At 45.0% G+C, this 21,300-nt stretch overlaps 4 protein-coding genes across 4 annotated transcripts; 1 reads left to right on the top strand and 3 right to left on the bottom strand.

Annotated features, from left to right (window-relative positions):
• The first annotated feature begins 2,835 nt into the window (after positions 1-2,835).
• On the top strand, positions 2,836-5,197 carry LOC139210349 (syntaphilin). Its single transcript, XM_070840380.1, has 5 exons — positions 2,836-2,879; positions 2,999-3,130; positions 3,495-3,644; positions 3,871-4,475; positions 4,578-5,197. The coding sequence occupies exons 1-5, from the start codon at positions 2,836-2,838 to the stop codon at positions 5,195-5,197; spliced, it is 1,551 nt and encodes a 516-aa protein (XP_070696481.1).
• Positions 5,198-7,149: 1,952 nt separating this feature from the next.
• LOC139209889 (peptidyl-prolyl cis-trans isomerase FKBP1A-like) lies at positions 7,150-9,526 on the bottom strand. Its single transcript, XM_070839775.1, has 5 exons — positions 9,427-9,526; positions 9,276-9,323; positions 8,602-8,714; positions 8,328-8,502; positions 7,150-8,089 (listed from the first exon to the last, which is right to left on the bottom strand). The coding sequence occupies exons 1-4, from the start codon at positions 9,461-9,463 to the stop codon at positions 8,371-8,373; spliced, it is 330 nt and encodes a 109-aa protein (XP_070695876.1). The 5' UTR covers positions 9,464-9,526; the 3' UTR covers positions 7,150-8,089; positions 8,328-8,370.
• Positions 9,527-11,388: 1,862 nt separating this feature from the next.
• On the bottom strand, positions 11,389-17,195 carry mfsd2al2 (major facilitator superfamily domain containing 2a-like 2). Its single transcript, XM_070839774.1, has 14 exons — positions 17,094-17,195; positions 16,422-16,541; positions 16,193-16,317; positions 15,957-16,089; positions 15,017-15,095; positions 14,747-14,910; positions 14,005-14,095; positions 13,726-13,847; positions 13,460-13,543; positions 13,295-13,378; positions 13,089-13,201; positions 12,702-12,845; positions 12,439-12,615; positions 11,389-12,217 (listed from the first exon to the last, which is right to left on the bottom strand). Exons 1-14 carry the CDS (start codon positions 17,193-17,195, stop codon positions 11,833-11,835), a joined length of 1,923 nt encoding a protein of 640 aa, XP_070695875.1. The 3' UTR covers positions 11,389-11,832.
• Positions 17,196-17,835: 640 nt separating this feature from the next.
• fam110a (family with sequence similarity 110 member A) lies at positions 17,836-21,091 on the bottom strand. Its single transcript, XM_070839861.1, has 2 exons — positions 20,972-21,091; positions 17,836-19,731 (listed from the first exon to the last, which is right to left on the bottom strand). The coding sequence occupies exon 2, from the start codon at positions 19,520-19,522 to the stop codon at positions 18,227-18,229; it is 1,296 nt and encodes a 431-aa protein (XP_070695962.1). The 5' UTR covers positions 19,523-19,731; positions 20,972-21,091; the 3' UTR covers positions 17,836-18,226.
• Between the last annotated feature and the right edge of the window lie 209 nt (positions 21,092-21,300).

Below are 21,300 nucleotides of genomic sequence, written 5' to 3'. Positions count from 1 at the left end.
GTGAGAGAGCACTTACTCAGTTTGTGTTTATATTCTCATGTCAGATCAGATTTTATGTTACTGAGGTCTGGGACACAACACTCAGTTAAACTTTTGACTTAAAACTAGAATACACAGTGACATTCCCATTTTCTCCTTTTTGGAGTTCATTATGTACAAAGTCAAGATAATTTAAGAGTTTAAGCTATTTTGTGTGTGTATTTTTCTGAAATTGTAAATATCTGTTATGGCTTATGTCATCGTGGGTTGTATCAAAATAAACACATGATTGGACATTGGATAAAATGCATATTTTTTTGTTAATCACTAGGCTGTGAGTGGCTCCCTGCACACGCATCCATCATCAGAGGTGTTGTACAGGATGTACCCGTCCAGCTGGGCACTCTGCGCCCTGCCTGCTGCCAGTGAGGGAACTAATGGGCTTTCTAAACTACCATCCACCTGTCAGACAGTATTATCCAGGCCACGAGCACGCCGACAATAATCACTAATATGCAGCCAAGTCCTGCCAGATGATGCATTATGATCCTCTACTGTCACTTTAAGAAGCACTGATGCAGCACGCGCAGTTGCCTCATTTCATCTCCGGGCTTCATGGCTGCAGGATGGACCCTCATCAGCATCAGCACCACCTTCTCCTCCTCCTGCTGCCACCGGGGACTCTTCAGCGGCCATCCAGTCCGGCGGGAGCCGACGCTTTTCTCCGATGCGCAGACTGCACCTGCCGGGATGGTAGTGTTTCCTGCTGCACTCACTGTGAGCTCTGTCCGTCTTTTGGTACGTCTACGGCGACCCGAAACGCTTGTTTAGAGCTTCAGACACCCGGTAACATCCCTGTTAAGTAACCGTATGTGGGACACAGCCGGGACTGAACCCCATAGTCAGCTGTCTGTGTGAGAAGCGAGCGGGCTGCGTTTAGTTTAATGGAAAGTACCTGCTGGGGTGTTGGATGTCCTGCCCAGGGAGCCCTCTGTAGTCAGCCGGCTGAGCAGACCAGTGATGAGACTTTTTTTTGTTGTTGGCTTTTTTCCCCCCTCTGCTTATCTAACACTGCTTTATTGTAGGTGACAGATGTGTGAAATGCTGCGATTTAATGCCACAGTGATTAGTGAAGGACGCAGCATCCCGCACCGTCTGATCTTCATCCAGAAACATCCCGCCGATTATCTCATTTCCATGAAATGCTGCTTTAAGTACAGTTTCCTCCACCTACTGTAGCCTGTGCTGCCCGCCTCCACAGTAAACACTGGTACTCACACTTACGTAAGATCATTGCGTCTTTCTCTCCAATAACGTACTTGCCACTTGTTGCGCAGACAGAAGAGAGGGAGGTGAGATTTCCTGTCTCATTGTCCTAGAATTTAAATTTAGGGCGAAATGATTATGCGTCTGTTCCGTTTAGACTGCCTGTCATTCTCAGCAGAGAGGAGAGGTCTGCTGTGTCTGCAGACACCACAAAGATTCACCCGACAGCAGGTACATTTAGGGCCTAGATCAGCAGGTTCCCTGGGGTCTACGGAGCTGCATGAGGCCAGGGACTGGTGAGGAAGAGGAGAACATTTTGTCCTCATCCTTCTTCCATAACCTCATGTGGAGAAAAATTACCCGATTATTTTTACCTCTATAGCTACCAGTCACTGAGGTCATGTCCTCTGAGTGTTTTTCTGTGCATTTCAGGGTTCAAACAATCTAGTTTATACCCTACAAACAAAATCAGGATTTAAATTTAAATCTGACTGCTTTTAAGGCAACAAAATATAATATAATAAAGGACAAGTGTTGGTTGTCTGTTCCTATATCATACCTAACTTTAGAGAATATAAACATGTTTGGACCATTTTTTCATTTAACAGTATTTGTCAAACTGACCTTAAAGCATCAGCATTTAATAATGATAATAATAATGATCATATTTACCTACATAAAATGCAGCCTAAAGTTAAATTAACTGGGATAAGGAAATATCTGATCAAAGAATTAGTGGATAAGCCTAAAAATAAGACCAAGCATCTTTTTACCAACCTTCAATTTTCGATCCTTCAGCTGCATTCGGCCGGTAGAGCAGAGTCTCAATATCCAGCAGTAAAGGATGCAGAAATTTTCCACCATTTAATTATTCTGGTAGGGAGCTTTTAAACAGCGTTTATTCCTACAAGTCTGGAAAACAATAGTTGACCAGATAATTGAATAAATGAAATATGAAAGATCCAAATACTTAAAGGTGGCAGTACATTGTGAGGATGACTTGGACTCAGGACTTCTGTATTTTTTAGAGTCTTTTCAGGGAGTAACACCAGATGTAGGGACCCCTCAGACTCCTACAGTTATACAGCCTACATAAATCTGCAGCTGCCTCATTCTCATTTACTGTAAGCAGGAAATGACCACACTGACCATTTTAATCAGCAGCCACAAACTGTCAGATTCAATGTTAATGTGAAGGTTTATCGTGTGAGTGTGTGCAGCTCTGCAGACGGGGAGGACACAGCTCAGAGAGGCAGCTGCACTGGCTGTGAACTCACTGTGTCCCCTTTGTGTCAGCACAGAAAGGGAGCCTTTATTTGCTGCTGGCCTAGACTATTTCTTTAAATTAGGGTTAGGGTAAGACTATTGTCACTGACTTCCAGTGAAGACGCTCATAATGACCAGTATGCCACAAGAAGAAACGGCCTCTCTTTGCGCTTCTTTACTGAAAAGCGTGATGCAGATTCCTAAAGACAGCGTGATTTGCCCTGTAATGGATTTGTGTCATGGTTGTTACAGTCCAGCTGTGAGGGCTCCTAGCGTCCCTCTCTAGAGACAGCAGTGGAGAGGTCGGAGGTCCCTTGCACATCAATGTCTCTCACGCCGAGTCGGAAGCCCTCCTCAGGTCAGCGCAGGTACTGGTGCGCCCTCCTCACACCTTTACTTTCAGAGCAATGCAAAAGGTCGGATGTATTTCATGACGTCGCTTCCTGTTGATTTTAAATGACTTGTAATGTTGATCTCTCCCTTCAAGGCGCTCAGTAGGTCCCACTGGCGTTGGCGGGCGACATTCCCACAGTGATTCATCCAGTACCCACACCTACCCTGGTCGGGTCAGGGCAACAGAGGGCAGCCCCACAGCCCGCACGTATCCTAGTACACCCAGGTAAGGTAGTGATCATAATCAGTCCTGTAACAATCACATTTTGGTAGAATACAGTGCAGTTTAACACCACAAACTACAGCCTGTAATAAGTGCACTCAACTATTCCCTGACATAGTGTGAACAGAAACTGACCATGGTCAGCATCACTAAGGGCTTCTTACAGGATATTGATTGGATTGCATGATTTACCCAATCAATTGAGTGAAAGTGTTCATTAATATCAGCAGACATCAGCTAATACAAGAATTGCACAATTCGTTCCTCGGCCAGACTCGTAGTTAACAGTTCTCACATGTGATCAAGAGAAGCACCTTATGTAAATGTATTATTTAATTGACCTTTTCATATCTGCGTGTTGATTCAGGCGTCAGGCAAAGCACACCGCCTGCAGCGACAACCATGGAATCAGGCCTCCTACCCCGGAGCAGTACCTTACACCACTACAGCAGAAGGAGGTGTGCATACGACACCTGCGAGCCAGACTGAGGGAGAATGTGGAAAGACTACAGCACAGGTGAGTCTTTTCTCCATCAACTCTGATGTTTAGCTCGTTGTTGTGCCAACCTTTGTGGTGACCAGTGAGCAATGTTGCTTATTTCTCAAAGTACTTTGGTGCTTGGTGGTGGCACCCTAAAGTTTGATCTTTTTAGGTGTCTTAAACTACCACGCTCTGTTTCTCTAAAAGATTAATAGCTCTGCAAAGTTAGTCTGCTGTTCACTTGTCCTTTATATTTTATCAGAGACTGTGAAATAGATGAGTTGAGGACCCAACTGTACAGGATGCAGGAAGACTGGATAGAGGAGGAGTGTCACCGTGTGGAGGCCCAGTTAGCCCTGAAGGAGGCCCGCAAGGAGATCCAGCACCTTCATGAGGTGGTTGAGTCAGTGAGGTCCAACATGAGTGTCCGTGAAGAACCCCCCCATGACCATAAGCCATATTCAGGGTTGCAGGGAGGCCGGTCAGGGGGGAAGTCTCGCTCCTGTGGCTGCTCCCCAGCCAGCACTTTGAGCCGCAGCACCACCTACACCCGACTGAGCAGTGAGGCCCTGCAGCTGGAGCGCAGCTCCAATGCTCCTGAGCCGAGCAGAGCGTCTCGCCCAGCAGGACAAACCCACCTGCTCCTGGAGGCGGCCCTCATATCAGAGCAGATGCCTCCGCAGGGCCACACCCGAGCCCCCCCAACTGTGCCGCGCTCCTCCACCTATGAAAGGCTGTGCAGCGGGGGGGCAGTGTTGCCAATCTCACACTCCTGCCACACTCTCAGTAGCAGCTGCAAGTGCAGTGGCCAGACCTACCTCCCCCATCATCACTTGTTCCTGCACTTACCTCAGGAGGAGGCCCCGGCGACGGCGGCGACTGCTGCTGTCCCCACTACTGGTCCTATCCCAACTCCTGCTCCTGCTCCTGCTCCTGCTCCTGCTCCTGCTCCTGCTCCTGCTCCTGCCCCTGCCCCTGCTCCTGCTCCTGCTCCTGCTCCTGCTCCTGCAGCAGAGAAGAAGCCGGAGGTGCGCTCGCAGGCCTGTAGCCCGACCATGTCCTGGCTGTGTGAGGAAGACGCTGCAGAAGAGCTGAGTGTTATTTCTTTAGCCACAGTAGACATCACCCCTCCAGAACCACATCCGTTTCCGTTGTCTTTACCTCCTCTGTCCCCTTGTGAGCATTCATACAGTGCAGAGCCACTGTTACTCGACAAACCAGAGGAGGTAACAAACCTGCCAGCAGAGCCCCACACCTGCCAGCCCCACCCTGCAGCTCCACTTCCAGTGAGGCAGGAAGCCATCGTTCTGGAGATAGAAGAGGAGACTGAGGGAACAAATGAAGATGGGTATCCCCCTCAGCTCTGCCACTGGAGCCGCTACTTCCTTATCGATTTGTTGGCTTTGGCAATTCCCGTGGTCCCAACCGTGGCGTGGCTGTGTCGAGGGGTGACGCGGGAAGCCATGCCGGTGTATCACATCGGCTCCCTGCTGAGAGGCTGCTGTGCCGTGGCCCTCCACTCACTGCGCCGGCGGGGAGCAGGCAGGGGACGCAGGCCTACCAGCATGAATGGAACGACACCAATCTGAGACTTTCTGCTCCCTCTGACATTAAGAAGACAACTCCCAACCTCTCGACTTTCCTTTATTACGTTTCAGTCATCGCCATGTGTTGGATATCTCCGCTCACAAGAATTTTAGATTTGACTTAATGCCCTTGTGATTTTGTGGTCATGCCTCGCCTTAGAGAACAGAGGATTAGTTGTACATTGTTAACTGCTTTCATTGCTCAAATATACTTACTGCTTCTGCCTGCAGTTTAAGTGGTTTTCTCTTTATTGGAATTTGCATGCAGCCCACAGTTTGGTTGGCTTCTCTTGCTTGGATTTCAGTCAGGATTTAGATGAGCCATCTTCTGGGCAAAGATATTCAGTTTATTTATTATGAAAAGAAGAAGAAAATTAATAGCCTGAAGTTGAATGCTCCTCTGTTTTCATCATCACATGTTTGAAATTGCTAGGGGATGAGAGAGTCGCAGTCAGGGAAATATCTTTGGAATTTACAACCTCCCACATCAGAGAAATAAATTAGAGTCAGTACTGTAAGTGTTAAAGTGTTAATAGATATTCAGAGCACAGCCAGTGTAGGCAGCAGAAAGTGGAAGGCCTTCATTTTTTGCACTTCAGTCATTTCCAACCATGAAAATACTGAATATGGTTTAAAGCTGTTGGGACTTTCTTAAAAGCAGAGCATGTGAACTGAATCTAGTACTCAGGTGTAGAACAGACAGATCATCGATCTCTTTGCCAATAAACTAAACATGGGAGTTTAAAACTATACAGACTCTTATTTCTTTGATCCTTTTCTTGCTTAAGTTTGGTACAGTGTGTCCATGACCTGAAAATAAAGAATGACGCAAATCTGCAGTTTACATCCTAAATTCACGTAATGGAGACTCTGAAATATGTTGAGAGAAGAACAAGAGACTTAAACCTTTAACAGGTCAGCCTTTGTTGCAGCTTGGATCTAAAAATGAAGCCTTGAGGTGGCTGTGTGAGCAAGCAGAGCGTCAATATGTACCTGACTTGTACTGCTCCAGTCCGGAGACGGTCGTGTATCTACAGTTAACATGTTTCTATAAAGGTTATAGGACAGGAGGAGGAGCCACCAGATTAAACATGCAGCAGAATCAATGAAGGACTTGGATGAGCCGTTTTATTTACTGAAGAGCTTTTGATACAGTGTAATATTTTCTAATTTTACATCAAAAGATCTTTGCACAGCTGCAGAGTAACTTGAAAGGTATTCTTTGCATCGGTGTCGGCTGCTTTCAGAGCACTTGCATTGTAATTTATAATACTGATGTAAGGCATCTATCATAGGTGTGAATACACATCTTCCAAGCAGCCCTTTAGTGTGTTGAGTGAAACGGCTCAGTTGTAACTATGATGTGCAGTACATATGGTTGACGGTTTACGTCTTATTATGCAAAAAGAGCAATGTTTTAGCTTTCAGGGATCCTTCCAATGAGGCTTTCCTAATTCGGTAGTCAACCATTCAGCTTAAGGTAGAAGAAAAGCTGCAAAATCAACCTTCGGTGGGAATTAAAACGTGTAATTCACCTGTGGTTGGAGCAGTGCATATTGCAGTGTTTGAACTTCTCAATATTTTGTTATTTTCAATTTGGCAGACTTGCGAGAAACTGTATTTCCTTCATGTTTAAACTCAATCAGTCATCATTGCATAGCCTGGACTCAAATATGTGAAACTAGACCTTCCATCAGCCTGTACTGAACATGCAAAGGCAATGAAAAAGTGATTAACTGTACTATAATTGCACAAGAACCAGGATATTGTGAAATACCCTGTTTCCTCATCTCTTGGAAAATAAAAGATGCTTCAATTGTTTTTTCTTTTATTATACTGTGCTGTAATATCGTTAACTATTAGTTCATAAATGAGTGAGGATCATATGGCTTATTTTAAGGAATACTGAGGTTTAAGGGTGACATGCAATCATCCGGAGGGAAGGAAAATAGCGGTTTGTGTTAAAATTACTCTTTTAATGTGTTCAGAGTAAGGAACAGACCTTTCACAACATCCACAGCTTGTTACACACAACTCCTTCAAATAAAGATAATCACAAACCCCAAGATGTGCCTACAGTATAAATCTTTGTGGGGGGAACTTACAATGCACATTTAGACACTTTTTTTTTTTTATCAGATACCAAATATTTGTCCCACAAGACCTTATTTTGGCAAAAAAAAAAAAAAAAAAAAAAAAAAAAAAAATCCCCATCTATTTTACAAGCAATTAACAAGACAGTGATGTCCAGTTGTGAATGTTTCAGCAAAAATTCTGTTACTCTTCTAAGTTACGAACTGATGCTGCAGTGCTGACAAAGACCTGTAGGCTGTTCATGGCAATAATGTGCTTGATTCATGAATCCCTGGTTACAATGCACTCTGTACTTTTTTTCCTGGTTTAACCCAATATCAAGTATCACAAAGGTAATTCATAGAAAAATCATTGTGTCAAACAACAATTTATTCTTGTTTTTAAGAGGCAGGTAATTAAGACAATAATCAATTACCCGCAATCAATACAATTTTAGTGTAAAGGCCACGAAGCCATAGGAATGAGATTGATTAAATATTCATGACACTTATCTAAAACCTGGTCCTGATGGCAGACACATTTTATAAATTTTAAGTCAAATAACAAAAAAAAAACATCATAAAAATACATAGCAGAATATGACAAAATACATGGGATGGGATGGCCTATGACTTATTACTGTGTGGAATCTAAAGTACAGTATGAAGGATAACGTTTTAAAGCAAGTGATGTAACACAATTTGTATCTAAATGGAAAGGAGAGTGGACTAGTGAAGCTATAGACATAGGTCCTATGCAGGGATCAAGAGCAGGAATCATCTGTTAATGTTTTTCCTCCATGTTCCCGAGATAGGAGTCGACCTGCAGTGAAAAGAAAAGGGGGTTCTTAGTGCTGTGTTAAGGAGGAGAGGCAAGGAAGGGATTACGGGATGTGGACACTAAAGCTTGTTATGCATGTACCATTTAATCTCTACACAAATCACCTGGGCTAAATGTATATAGTCACTGAACATGTGTAAAATCTGCGGAGCCGTCACTTGCACTTTAAAGCTGCACACGATCAGTGTGATTGTACAAAAAATATTTAAGAGTTTCTCACCCTGAAAATTTGAGTGGAATTTAACCAAGTGAGTGCACAGGTTTCAGGCCTCAAGGCCGAGCAGCTCCACATCGAAGGTGAGGGTGGCGTTTGGTGGGATGATCCCTGGGTGTCCTTTGCTGCCGTAGGCGAAGTCCGGAGAGCAAATCAGCTTTGCCCGCTGCCCTACACTCATCTGTGGAAGAGGTGGGAAGCGTACTTGGATGATGATGAGCAGCTGAGAGATAAGGCCGCTGTCTGGGGTTATTGCTCAGTGTTAAAACAAGCTCCTCACCTGGGCTACTCCTTCCTCCCAACCACGAATAACCTCCTGGTGTCCAATCTTGAATTTGAATGGCTTGCCTCGGGTCCTCGACGAGTCAAACACATGCCCGTTTTCCAGTGTGCCTGATAAGAGCCAAGAGAGGAGAGGTTAGTTAGCAATATTGGCATGTATCACTCGACAATCAGCTCGGGTTGTTGTTGTTGAGTCCCACTTTTCTGAGCCAGGCGGCTTTTCTAACGGTGCCTGATAGCCGGAGCTAACGTTAGCCGACTAGCATGTTGGGGCCAGTTAGCTTGACGTTGACAGCAGCTAACAGCTACGGTACCGACAGCTAGACTGCTACCCCGTCCCTCTAAACGTCTTAAGTAATGACAACAGGGTGCCGTTTAGGTTAGTGAGGAAACGATACAAGTCAGCCCGGTTTTAGTACCGCGTTAGCCGATGTTAGCCGAACAGTCACAACAAGCCGTTGGTTAAACGGGGCATTGGAAGCTAGCCGCTGCTAGCTTAAACTAATTGTCTCCAGTTTCCACTTAGTCCCAAATTTCACGCAAACACCAAGTTTTCACGCCACTAACAGACAGTGTAAGCGGGGTGCTGGTAGTTATCGTGAGCTAAAAGCGAAGCATTTAGCCTCCAAGTGTTTCAGCAGCAGCCTGGTCCAGACTAACTCCCCCACTCACCGACATAGTGCACCACGACGCGCTGCCCCTTCTTCGGAAATGTCCTTCCTGAAAACGGGAGAAAACACAGAAGGCGAGTGTAATTATGAACCACACAGCCTGAGAAAGAAATACAGTGCTACGCAGTTGGAAAAAAGGCGATTATTCCCACCATCGCCCGGAGTTATGGTCTCAATTTCCACTCCCATGTTCTCTGCTGAGCAGCCTGTCCTCCCCGTAGACCACCCTACAATGAGAGCGGAAACAGGAGGCAGGGGCGGCCTGTTGGGGCGCGGGTGGGAAACACATGAAGAAAAACCCACCAATTGACCATCGATGCATCATTATTAATAAAAAAAAAAATCTATTTGGAAAGTTAATGTCCATTCAGACAAGCAGGCGTTCTGTAAAGTGTTTGATATTGTGATAAAAATCAAACTCGCACAGGTTAATTAACAGATTTCTAACCATGTGAAAGTCCTCATGTGATCTGAGGGGCTTCCGGGGGTCAAACTGCACCCATTAGGAGAAACATCACAGTTAGGCTGCCTGACCGTGTGTGATCATGGGGATCAGCATGTAACTGGGATGGAGTGGTGTCTCAGGCCTTTGCAGCACCATTTATTTGAAAATGATTAAAATGAGGAAAGGTCTTTATACTATAATAGTCATAATTCTCAATAACTGATTGGAAAATAATATCTGTGTGTATGTGTGTATTGCTGCCAGGGCCTATGGGCACAACTGCAGAGATGCAAAACATCTGCAGAGACACAAAATGGCCACGGAAAGACACAGCAACTGCAAAGAGATGTAAATATGACTGTAAAGGGATGTTAAAAGACTACAAAGACACACAAAACAACCACAGACACTACAACACAGGCACAAATGAACAAAAAATGGTGACAAAGAGTTGCAAAACAACTAAAAAGAGAGGTCAAGCAACTAGAAAAGGAGAGAGACCGACTGTTAAGAGATGCAACATGGCTACAAAGACATGCAAAGCAAGTCTCAGAATGACTACAACTATTTGTAGTCATTTTGTGTCTCGTTCAGTCTGGGTGTCTGTTTTTTCTTAGACATTTTGACTTGGCACAGCAGGAGAGGCAAAGGTGTAATGAATAACAAAATGGCTGCATCCCATCCACACCTCTGTGTTGTGCCCACTGGGACACACATGAATGGAACAGAGCCATCACTATTATTAGTTACACCTGTGCATTTCTTGTGTCTGCAGTGACAAAGGCATGTTAGTGAAAGGGGGCGGGGGGGTGATGGTGCATACAGATGCTGTCTTCAGGAGTACAATGAAAAATTTGATCAATACATGTAGCTGGTAAACAATCCAACAGTTAAACCAGGTTATTATAAACCACTTCTGGGTGTAAAACTGAGACTGAGTGTACCTGAAATGTTGGAAATAATCCCTCATTGCACAGAAAAATGGTGTGTTCAAGGTCAAAGTTAAACCATGAACAGTCTGGGTAATAATTTGCCGCCAGCTTTCCTTCTAAGGAGTGTTACCTAACCTGGGCCATTGTTCCAAACCTGAATGATTGTTTGACTGCCCGTGTTCTCAACCCAGCCCGACTTCTTTTTCACGATGTGTGGATGTGATAACAGTTGCAGATATGCAGGTGGTTGCTCAGCCAGTAACCTTATGAGCTGTGCTTGTATCGACCTCACTGTATACTGAAGTGAACGAAACAGTGAAGCATGCAACAGACTAGAACTCCTTTGAATCAAGACTTCATTGAAATCAGAAACAGCAGCATCAAAGTGTTATGAATTATGATGCAATTGCTTACTAATGTACAGACTGATGTGTGTTTTATCTATGATTAAATTGTTAAGCTTATACTTACAATAACTGTTTTTTGTGTTGTTGTTTTTTGCCCACTTGAGGGCAAAAGGAAGCATGTTGAGAATGTACCAGTGAAACATCATCACCTTTTAAGATGAATATTGTGTGCAAACACATTTACACAGACTATTTACAACATTAACAATCATTTAGAGTCGAGCTTCTATCAAACCGATAGGTGAAAATGAAATGAAAATGTACCAGTGAATGAGGATTGACTGAGTTATTTATTTTGCATAGAAACAATTTACAAACCCAGTGTTAACAATAGAGCTCTTCATGCAACTTTCAAGCATCTGAGGTGAACACTGACAACGGAGGCTACAATTTAGAAGCTACTATAACTTCTGCAAGTCAACATAAATGTCAGCAAGAGCATCCTTCAAAGTTAAAAGAATCTGCCTACCAGCACCTCCACATTTTACTGATTAACCCATTATATCATATGCTGCTTGTTAAATTAAACAATTAGTTGTTTCTACACTTAATGAATTAAACGAACAAGATATAATGTGTTAATTAGTGAACCCTAGCGGCATTGGTACAAGGATTTTATTATCTTTGGACAGAACCAAGCCAGCCTTTTCTCTGTTTCCAGCTAAACTAATTGGCTGTTGGCTGACATTTAGCGAGCAGACATGAGAGCTCTTGGCATAAAGTGAAAAAACATATCTATCCCCCAACATGCATCTATCGCTTTAAGGTGTCTGACTATACCCACGACACTTTTGATCTCAAATTTGGCTTGCTGGGAAAAGTCCCAGGATTGTTCCCAGGAAAATTTCTGCCCACTTTATCCTCTCCTGAGTGCTGGTGTGGGCTGAGTTTGTGCCTACGGCACTGAGGATTTGCATCCGACTGGACAGCTGATTTAGGGCTGCTGTGTTCTCCAGAGGGGCTCTTTGATACATTTGACAGGACAGATGACTTGACAGGGCTTTTTTTATCATGACTGTAACAACCTGCAGAGCGGTTTGACTTGTACAACGTGTTGGTCTTTGTCTTATAATGTGAGGCGTTGTGGGGCTGCTCTTTTGTTTTTGTTGGCTGCTGTGTGTTTTCTCTTGGGTCCGATGAGGATGATGTAGCTCCTGGTCTAGATGAAGAATAAAGAATATAATGGAACCAAAACACACATGTACGTTACTATGAACTTCTTTTAGCTGCAGATTCAGATGATAATTCTCTATATTCAGTGACCAAGTGACCACTTTCAAAATCACAAAAATCTGCACCATCGCCACATTAAAGATAACACTACAGGAACTATTAGTGGCTTCATCTCTTGAGAGGATAATTCAGCCAAAAACCACTTACTGAGCTGTGGTCAGTTGTTCTTTGAGCTGCAAACTCTGCATCTCATTGATTGGGTAGGAGTGAAAAAAGGCCATGCCTATCAGCAGAAGTGCAATGGGAACTGGTGAGAACAGCACAATCAGAGCCGTCACCACTTCGTTACCATGGTTACAAGCACCCGCTCTGTAGCCGACAAACCTGCGGACAGAGAGAGAACAAAATGTGACGGACCAACAGATGTACACACACAGCACATAAAGCGAGTGGACGGAGCGCTGACTCACTGTAATGTCATGGTGGAGATTCCAACAGACAGGCCTCCCGCCAGCTTGCTGCAGAAGGCGTAACAGGAGAAAAACAGAGGCTCCAGGTCTTTGCAGGAGGGATGTTTCATGCCAAAGTCATCCACCACATCTGGGAGCATGGACCTGCAGGACACACAGGAAAGCTGACACAGCCTACCTCATATCAAGACCACATGTCAATATAGGTGAGGGCAGCTGACCAGTCAAAAACACAGATCATAGCTGGTGTATTCACCCCCGGCCAGGGTCAGGTGGAGGGGATGTGAATGATTAAAGTGCACCGCATTCACTTCTGATACTGATCAGATCTGACAGGGGCCTTGGAAAAGAGCGAGACCTTTGTGTCCTCGCTGGGAACTGACTCACCACGGTAGCAAGAATATGGCCGCCACGCTGAATCCCATCAGAATGCACATAGTCATGAAGGCTGGCAGGTTACTGGGAACACAGGCCACTATGACGACTGCTGGGATGAAGAGCTGAGAAGCACAAGAACAGGCCTCAGAGGTAAGATGGAGATTGGAAAAAAATATTGTTCAGATCACTGCACGGGGATATGTGTGATTTCTTACTGATAGTCCGATGAAAAGTGAAGCCTTTTTGCCTATTATCAGAAGAACTGTTTGCCACAGAGGAACTGCTATAGAAGCAGAAGCCTGTAGAAATATCGAGATGTCACAATGTGTCATCCATAAACATCTTGGTGAGCAGAGGGTCAGATTGTAGTTGCAGCCTACCAGTAGAACCAGTAGGAGGTGCTGGAACTGGGCTCCCAGCCCAGCTGCATGACTGCAGAAAAGTGCAAAATTACCCAAGGCCATCTGAGATGATGCAGATACAGGACAAAAACAACATATTATGCTTTGATAACCATTAAATGTGTACATGACTCGTGAAAGCACAAGTTGAAAAATGGAAAACAGGTGTTACAGAACTAAACAAAGATTATTAACTTATGAGCTTCAGCAGAGCAGAGGTTTAGAGCTGTGAGCTCAAACTCTACCTGAAATGCAAGAACACTGAACACAAAGCCAAGCACCAGCCGCTGGTAAGGAATGTGGCACATCAGCATCTTCAGGGAGGTCAGATAGGAGGGTCGCACTTTGTCATCAGAGCAGAGAGGGGCTGGAAGTGAAACCAAAAGGGGAGGTTTGGGCAGTGGAGGGAAATATGTGAAAATGTGGAAACGTTCTGATTAAATAAATCACACAACAACTCCAAGCTGTTGAATAGCTAAAATATTTTTTTCATTTATAGTATTTGAACACTGACGCTGACTTACCCCGCTGCTCCTTCACACCGAGGAGGAGAACCAGGCTGCAGAGGAAAAACAAGGCAGCCATGACCAGAGCTGAGGTCAGGAACGCCTTTTGCTGAAGGCAAAAACCACACACAACACACAGTGAAAATTCACAGATAATTAAAGCACAATAATGCTGTCAACCGGTGGCATGCCAGCACATGCCTTCTGCTTATAATTTGTGTTCATCAGTTATGTAATCTTCATATGTTTAGTCTTAAATCATGTCAAGTTTTTCCACTTAAAAATGCTGTCTTGTAGCATTCATACATCATCATCACTTTTATAATCATTTATGATCATTTCATTAATGATTTCAAGAAATCCAGCTCAGATCTTATATTTAATAGACAGACATGAGAATGATGTCAGTTTTCTCATTTAACTCTGGGCAAGAAAATGCCAAACTGCTCCAATCCCTCTTTTTTTACATATCCAGTTTAAATGAACTACAATGGTTTGTGCGAATACACTTTGGTTAACTAATTGCATTAAACTGACTCTATTTCTCCTTAACACTGTAGTTGTGTAACAACACCAACATCCTGAGAACACACAACAATGCCCGTGCTGAGCTAAGAACAGTAAATTACAGGGTAACATGATATCCCTGGGACTGTGTGAGTGCAGTGGCAGAACAATGCTGCCAGACTGCTGAAGGAATATGAGCGTTATCTCGACTAGAGCGACCACCTGAGTCGAACATGTGAAGTGTGGTCTCTACCGTTTCCTTAAGGGAGGCGGCTTGTGGTGAAGATGTGCCTTGAGGTGTCTCATGAGCCTCGTCCACATGTTGACAGGCCTCTTGCTTTTCTGTGTTGTACACAGCTACAACTTGACCCTGAATTGCAGAAGCCAGCAGCATTGCGACCATCTCCACACACATCCCTGTAAGAGAGGGACAGGGAGTGTGAGCAAAGTCCTGTCTACATTTCCTTTGGCCTGACGTTGGAATAAGGCTCTGCCATGAGAGTGTGAGTGCTGGTGCTCTTACTGTAGGCTGTGGCAGAGTCTCTGTCTCTGTGATCTCCCCCCAGGAACATGTTGAGTGAGAGGTAAGGAACGTTGTAGCACTGTTAATGGATGACAGGGGAAAACATGACGCCAGCTGACAGCACATGAGCTGTGTGAAAATCAGTAGCCATGGCGACACAGCTTGGAGCAAAACTGCAGCGGCTACAGTGACACGAGAATAGTGTGAGACTCTGTCACCATGGTGACATGGGGAAGATGAAGCAAAAGGGCTGTAGTGAGGGCAAAAGTAGATGAGGCACAGGATGGTGTATAGATGATGAAGAGATGGGTACCAACAGTGCTAGAAGAAGAACACAGAAGCCACCTGTAGGAAAGTAAAAGTACCAGTACAACTTGGTTATATGGTTATATGGTTATAAGATGGGAAAGGAAAGAAGAAAAAACTAAGTTCTTATACACAGTTTCTGGACTATTCTCTATCCATCCATCCATCCATCCATCCAGTTTATCTGTCAGGGTCACGGAAGCTGACTTTGGGCTGACTTTCTCTAATCCTAAATAAAATATTATGAAATCTATTATGAAATATTGGATAATTTAATCTCTTTAAGCCACAAATAACCACAAACTTATGACGTCATAAGGGGAGCCAAATCCAAATGATGTGTTTTCACAAGCGTTTAGTGAAAGATGGAGCAGGAGAAAAAGAGAGATGACGGTCTTCCCTCATAGTTTAACAGTGTGTAGGCACACCAAGGACACATATTTATGATGAAAGGACCTTAATTAATATGGGACCATTAAAAGCTTATCATGTGAATAAAAAGCACAGTGTGGGGAACTAGAGGTATAAATGAACAGAAAACCGCCCTTCAGTACAGTACTTGAGTACATTTACTCTCCACCCCTGGGTACCAGACGGGGGAAAAGGAACGAGAAGGGCCGACTTAGTGACTTACACTCATGAGGGTCTCGAACAGGCAGGCCACTGTGAGGAACCACAGCACGCTGAGAGCCTGAGGCATCGAGCCTTGTGGCACGAACCACAGCAGCAGATAGGACAGGACGCCAAACGGAGTGGACAGAACCAGCCTGTGAGACAGACAATGTTGGCTCACTTGAATACAGTGCTGGAGGACGAATCGTGGCTTGATTCAAGATGAAGAGTGCTAAACAAGCGGCTTCACCAACCAACCAGGGAGTGAGCTTGCCGACGGGTGTCCAGTAACTGCGGCTCACCAGATATCCAACCAGAGGGTCAGTCACAGCATCCCAGGCCCGGCTCACAAACAAAATCATGGAGACATAGAAGGCCTCCATCTGTGGAATACTGAGGTGCTTTATTTCAAAACTCAAATTAAAGGACACAGATACAGATCGATGGGGATTGTTCGTGAGCCACAGTTTGGGAGGATAACTCTTACCTGCACAACATCCAGGAGAAAGATCTGCAGGGAAACACCTGTAGCTACTGCGGTCATCTGATACGGGACCCCACCCACAGCATAGCACAGCTTCCTGGCCAGAGGAATCCCCCCCGGCCCCTGAGAGAGAGAAGAGCAGACAGGTGGAGGGAAATATTTCTGAAACATCAGTTCAAACATTCAGCTGATTCTGTGTGTATAAACGTTGTTTCCATTGATTTAATTCGCTTCTGTTATCAACTTTTAATGATTTCCTCACAGTATTCTGCTCACAATGCTTTCAGTCTGCTTCCCAGTGGAGAGAAGTCTAGTTCTCATTTACTGTGGATATTACAAACCACCAAATGACTGCAGGCTTTAACTTAAGATTTAATTAACTGTGCTTTTCTTTTTCCTGTCTTCCTCAAATATTAATACTTTTGTTTTTATGTATTATACACTCTCAGAGTTACACATTTGTTTCTGATGATGCATCAAAACTAAAAAAAAACAACCAAAAAACCCCCCCTGTACTACCCCCTGTAAAACTACCATAATTTGTAGTCTACAGCTGAGAGAGAGAAATATTTGAAATAATCATTTTAGCTGAAGCTTCACAAATTCTGAACATTTACCTGCCCACTTTCGAATATAAAAGTAGGAGAGGAGAAATATTTGATTCAGATAGCTCACCCTCTGTTCACCTTGGCTGCACGAGTTTCTGTCCACGGTTTCTTTAAATAACTGAGTCTTTAGTTTCTGTACTTGGTTTGTAAAATTCTTCAGACAGCTCATCCTTTGAAGTGAGGAGGAATAATGCCGCATGCGGACCGTGCAGTAAACAACTATAGCTCTGTCAGTGCACACACACTTGTGTTTAAGTCCCTCTCCTCCAGTGTCACACTGGAATCTGGTTGAGCAACTTGCTCGTATCTGAAAATGAGGCCCTCTTATCCAGCCCACCTGCTCATAGTCACAGTCAGAGAGAATGAACTAGATCAAACTCATCATGTGTGAAACATTCATCAGAACTGTGCTGGATTTGTCTGAACATTTTAGTTTCTGTTTAAAATGTCAGATATGATCTCTAAGATTAAATGATGGATGGATATGATCACACGCTCTGCTGTCCTTGATGTTTATGAATGCAATATTTGAAAGCTTTTCAAAGTTCCTCAATTCATCCTAGAACAGGAATCAGTAAGAGGTCACAGGTATTTCTGTAATGATGGTAGAGGACACAGTGTGGCAGAGTGGGCTGCTCTGACCTCTTGTGGAAAAGCAGTGAAACTTTCCTCAGTCAAATGAAGCCTGCTGATGACAGTTTCATGACCAGTGCTCGGCCCCTCCGAGGACACGCATCACCGTCGGCCTGAACTCTGTGGTTCTCTGAGATAAATCACTGAGCGCCAAACAAGATGCCTGCGTACTTAAATCTTTAATGCCGTCCATTTACAGCCTGATAATGACCAGAGATAACTCTTTGACACCCGCAGCATGAGACACAGAAAGTAACAGTGGAAAAGTCCAAATGACAAAAAAAAAGAAGACTTTCTCAGGGTAAAAAGAGCTCTGTTTTTCCAAGTGAAAAAAAAAAATCACATTTCTAATTTTGTAAAATAATAAGAAAAAAAATCCAAATTCAAGCAACATCAAGGGAATCAAACTGAAGTGAACTACTTGACAACCATATCATCACATCACATACTTCACTTTATCACCAGTTTAGTTATGGGATCCCATCGCTCCATCTGCAATATGATTCTGACATATTGAAATTTGTACTTTTATCAAAAAAAGCTTATTTTAGATCCTCTAACAGCATCCTATAAATTGGTGCTCTTATTTGCATTATCCTTAGCCTGACGGAGTCCATACAGCCATTTAATCACTCTTGCATTTCTCTCTATGACAGAAACCCCGTAGGGAACACGCCCCGCAGCCTTGCCAGCAACCTCCTCCTCCTCATCATCTTCATCCTCTCTGCCGGAGCCTGCACACTCAGACCCTGGAGCGCTCACACTGCGGAAACGGGCCAGGGACACGATGTCAGAACTAGATCCAGCCAAGTCCTGCAGGTCTGCAGGGTCCAGACCGCACAGGTTGAAGAAGCGCTCCAGCTCTGTCCCGGCTCGGGAGTACCGGTCACTCATGTCTGATTTAGACCGGGTCAGAGAGGGGCGTTTTCTGGAGCTGGAGGAGGACAAACGGGTAATCGCTGGGGAGGGAGGAGGGAAAACATGGAGGCTGGGGTTAGGTGTAGCAGGTGTAGCAGGTGCAGCAGGTGTAGCAGGGACGGGGGTTTCAGCTGGAGAGGTGGAGGTAGGGCCATCAGGTTTAGATGGGGCAACAACAGGTTTCAAAGGAGAGGGAGCTGTTGTTGTTCTGGGGTGGCGCAGGTGTGAAGTAGCTGGGCGGAGTGGAAACTTGGAATGTAAAGATATGGGCTGAAGGGGCTGCCGGATGTACTGAGGTGGTCTGCTGGACGTCCTCACAGGGCCGGCCTGAGGCATGACGTCCACTCTGCGAACAGTCCCTGCAGCTGGAGACCCAGGACTCTCTCCCCTGGCAGGTCCAGCGGCTTTTAATCTCACTTTAGCCGGACTGGACCAGTCGGGACGGGGAGGCGGACACGGTCTCTCCTTTTTCTGTTGCATCCCTGCAGGTGCGGGGCAGGGAGAGCTGTGTGACGTGGTGGCGCTGTCAGGAGCGTCAATGTCCTCTGAGTTTACAGTAGCAGCGGTGGGGGGCCCATCGCTCACACCACTGATCAGGTTCGTCAGATGCTCCAAGTCGAGCTGGACTCCCTCCTGCTTTGCTTTTGTCTGGGTCTGTGTCTTCCTGGTGGGCCGCAGAGCAGCATCGGGGCTTAGCAGAGGCTTCCTCACATCAGGAGGCCTGATTGGCTGCTGTTTAGAAAGAGCCACCTGACTCTTGACGTATTTAGCCTTGTCTGCTTCCAGCCTCTCCACTGCACTCTGCTTTGGTCTGCCTGCTGCTGTCGACAACTGCCGGTAGAAGTCTGGCCCCACTGGGCCTTTGGGGCGCAAGCGTGGTGGTGTAGCAAATACAGCAGTCCTCATCGGCTGCCTCGCTGGGCGTTGGAGAGTGTCCAAAGGCATTTTATAAAGCGAGTAGTCCTCCCTGTCCTTGTGCACTTTCTGTTTACAGCTTTTGTCCTTGTTTGGCAACCTTGAAATAAATATCCTTGGCAAAGTCACCCAGCATTTATGCCTCTGTAAAGCCGTATCACGATTAGATCCATTCAACTTTTGAAGAGATGGACCCACAGCATCTCAGCTGAACTCCAGCTCCTTGACATCTGGACTTCCTGTGGAAAAGACACACATCAGTCAGGAGAGTGTGTGAAGGAAAAACAGCTCACTAAGAAGCAGTCCATAGAAACATATACCTTAAAAAATACAAGCGAGCATCTCTTCTTCAGAGACTTTTAGTACTCTAACACACAGGACACAGCCTGCACCCATAAACCCTCCCGTCTTTAACACTGCAGCCAATCACCCTCATGAAGCCGTCTCCATCGCACAAGTTCATTGGCTCCCAGCACTGACGGATTTGAACAATTACTCGCAGTCATCCATCTCTCTGCAGACAAACACACAATAAAACTGACACTTCATTTTCAGTCAGTAGAAGGCCTGTGATGGCAGAAGTGTGTGTGTGTGTGTGTTTGAGGGGTGATGGGGAGGTGCATCAGGACAGCTGCCAACAAGCTATTGTCTGGAGGCAGTGCAGAGCAGATCACACACACACCAACAGCTGCTGTGGGAACAATGGGCCCTCATCTTTAAATAAAGCAGCCAGTTGCCAGGGTTGGTAGTGGACTTCTTCCTGAACTACAAGCCTCTCTGTAGGTTAAGTAAAGTCCTAGCAAAGAGGTTGAGCTCAGCATCTGCTAACACATCCCTCTGTGCATTCAGCTACAAGCCTCTAACTGTGGTGAAGGTCATAGAAATGAACTTGATAAATACAGGACCTCTCTCTGCACTTCCGTATACTTAAAAAACTGTACATGCAGCTTGAACGATCTGCATCTGCCAGTCACATTCTCCACATATTTGCCATTCCAGTCTGAGCCAGGCCAATCTCCTGCTGACAGAGCTGTGAGACTCCCTGTACCTCCATTCCTCCCTGTCTGCCATGTCTACAGATCTCCCCAGTTAACAAAAACAAAGTCGCCTCCCTTTACTAGTAAACACAACCAGTGCCTGGATGTATAACATTAACAAGGTGGCAGGCTGGTGTGTTACAAACCAAAGAGGAATGTCAAGAGGTGGTTCAGACAAACAAAAATAGAGCCACTAATTTAGTGTTTCTGAGTCAAGTGCCGGCATGTTCTGCCACTGAGGCTCAATGACAAACATGGAGTGAAGCTGGAAGCCAAAGACAAGTGAAAGAGAAACACAAAGACGCAGGTAAACAACCAAAATATAACCCACATGTACTCAAGGCCTGCGCTCCAGTCTTGCCCTGACAAGTTCAGGCCTGCTTGTGTGAAGGTGTAAGTTAGTTCTTTGACTTATATTTTGGCATTTCCAGATAAAACTCACCTGGTCATTCCCTGTTGATCTCCTGAGCCTCTCTTGGGTTTCCTGCTTAAGGCCAGCGAACACACTGTGCTGTCCTGCTGAGGAGAATATGTGTGCCTGTGTGAGTGTGTTAGAAAGCACAAGACAAACCTGTTTGACAACTCATGTGTGCTGCTCCTGAGCCCGCCCCTTCTAGCCGATTGGTCCGATCCCTCTCCTACAAGGATATAAACTGACTTCTTTGGTCATATGACCCTGCCATTGTTTTATGTTGCTAGCAGGAAGATAAGCACTTTGCGTTTACTGGGATCATAAATCATCGGCGCTACATGCTGACACACTTTGAGCTG

This window comes from Pempheris klunzingeri, chromosome 11 (genome assembly GCF_042242105.1).
Source record: "Pempheris klunzingeri isolate RE-2024b chromosome 11, fPemKlu1.hap1, whole genome shotgun sequence".
Classification (NCBI taxonomy): domain Eukaryota; kingdom Metazoa; phylum Chordata; class Actinopteri; order Acropomatiformes; family Pempheridae; genus Pempheris; species Pempheris klunzingeri.
This window is presented reverse-complemented; position numbering and strand designations above follow the sequence as displayed.

Bases quoted from the DNA above. Each gene is read 5' to 3' on its own strand.
- LOC139210349 (XM_070840380.1), top strand. From the start codon at position 2,836: ATGTCTCTCACGCCGAGTCGGAAGCCCTCCTCAGGTCAGCGCAG. The intron at 2,880-2,998 runs GTACTGGTGCGC...TCTCCCTTCAAG, and splicing joins CCCTCCTCAGGTCAGCGCAG to GCGCTCAGTAGGTCCCACTG. The intron at 3,131-3,494 runs GTAAGGTAGTGA...GTGTTGATTCAG, and splicing joins ACGTATCCTAGTACACCCAG to GCGTCAGGCAAAGCACACCG.
- LOC139209889 (XM_070839775.1), bottom strand. From the start codon at position 9,463: ATGGGAGTGGAAATTGAGACCATAACTCCGGGCGATG. The intron at 9,324-9,426 runs GTGGGAATAATC...TCCCGTTTTCAG, and splicing joins GACCATAACTCCGGGCGATG to GAAGGACATTTCCGAAGAAG. The intron at 8,503-8,601 runs GTGAGGAGCTTG...CCTCTTCCACAG, and splicing joins GGGAGGAAGGAGTAGCCCAG to ATGAGTGTAGGGCAGCGGGC.
- mfsd2al2 (XM_070839774.1), bottom strand. From the start codon at position 17,195: ATGAGCTGTCTGAAGAATTTTACAAACCAAGTACAGAAACTAAAGACT. The intron at 14,911-15,016 runs GTAAGAGCACCA...CCTCTCTTACAG, and splicing joins AGACTCTGCCACAGCCTACA to GGATGTGTGTGGAGATGGTC. The intron at 12,616-12,701 runs GTGAGTCAGCGC...CTCTGTCCGCAG, and splicing joins ATCTCCACCATGACATTACA to GTTTGTCGGCTACAGAGCGG.
- fam110a (XM_070839861.1), bottom strand. From the start codon at position 19,522: ATGCCTTTGGACACTCTCCAACGCCCAGCGAGGCAGCCGATGAGGACT.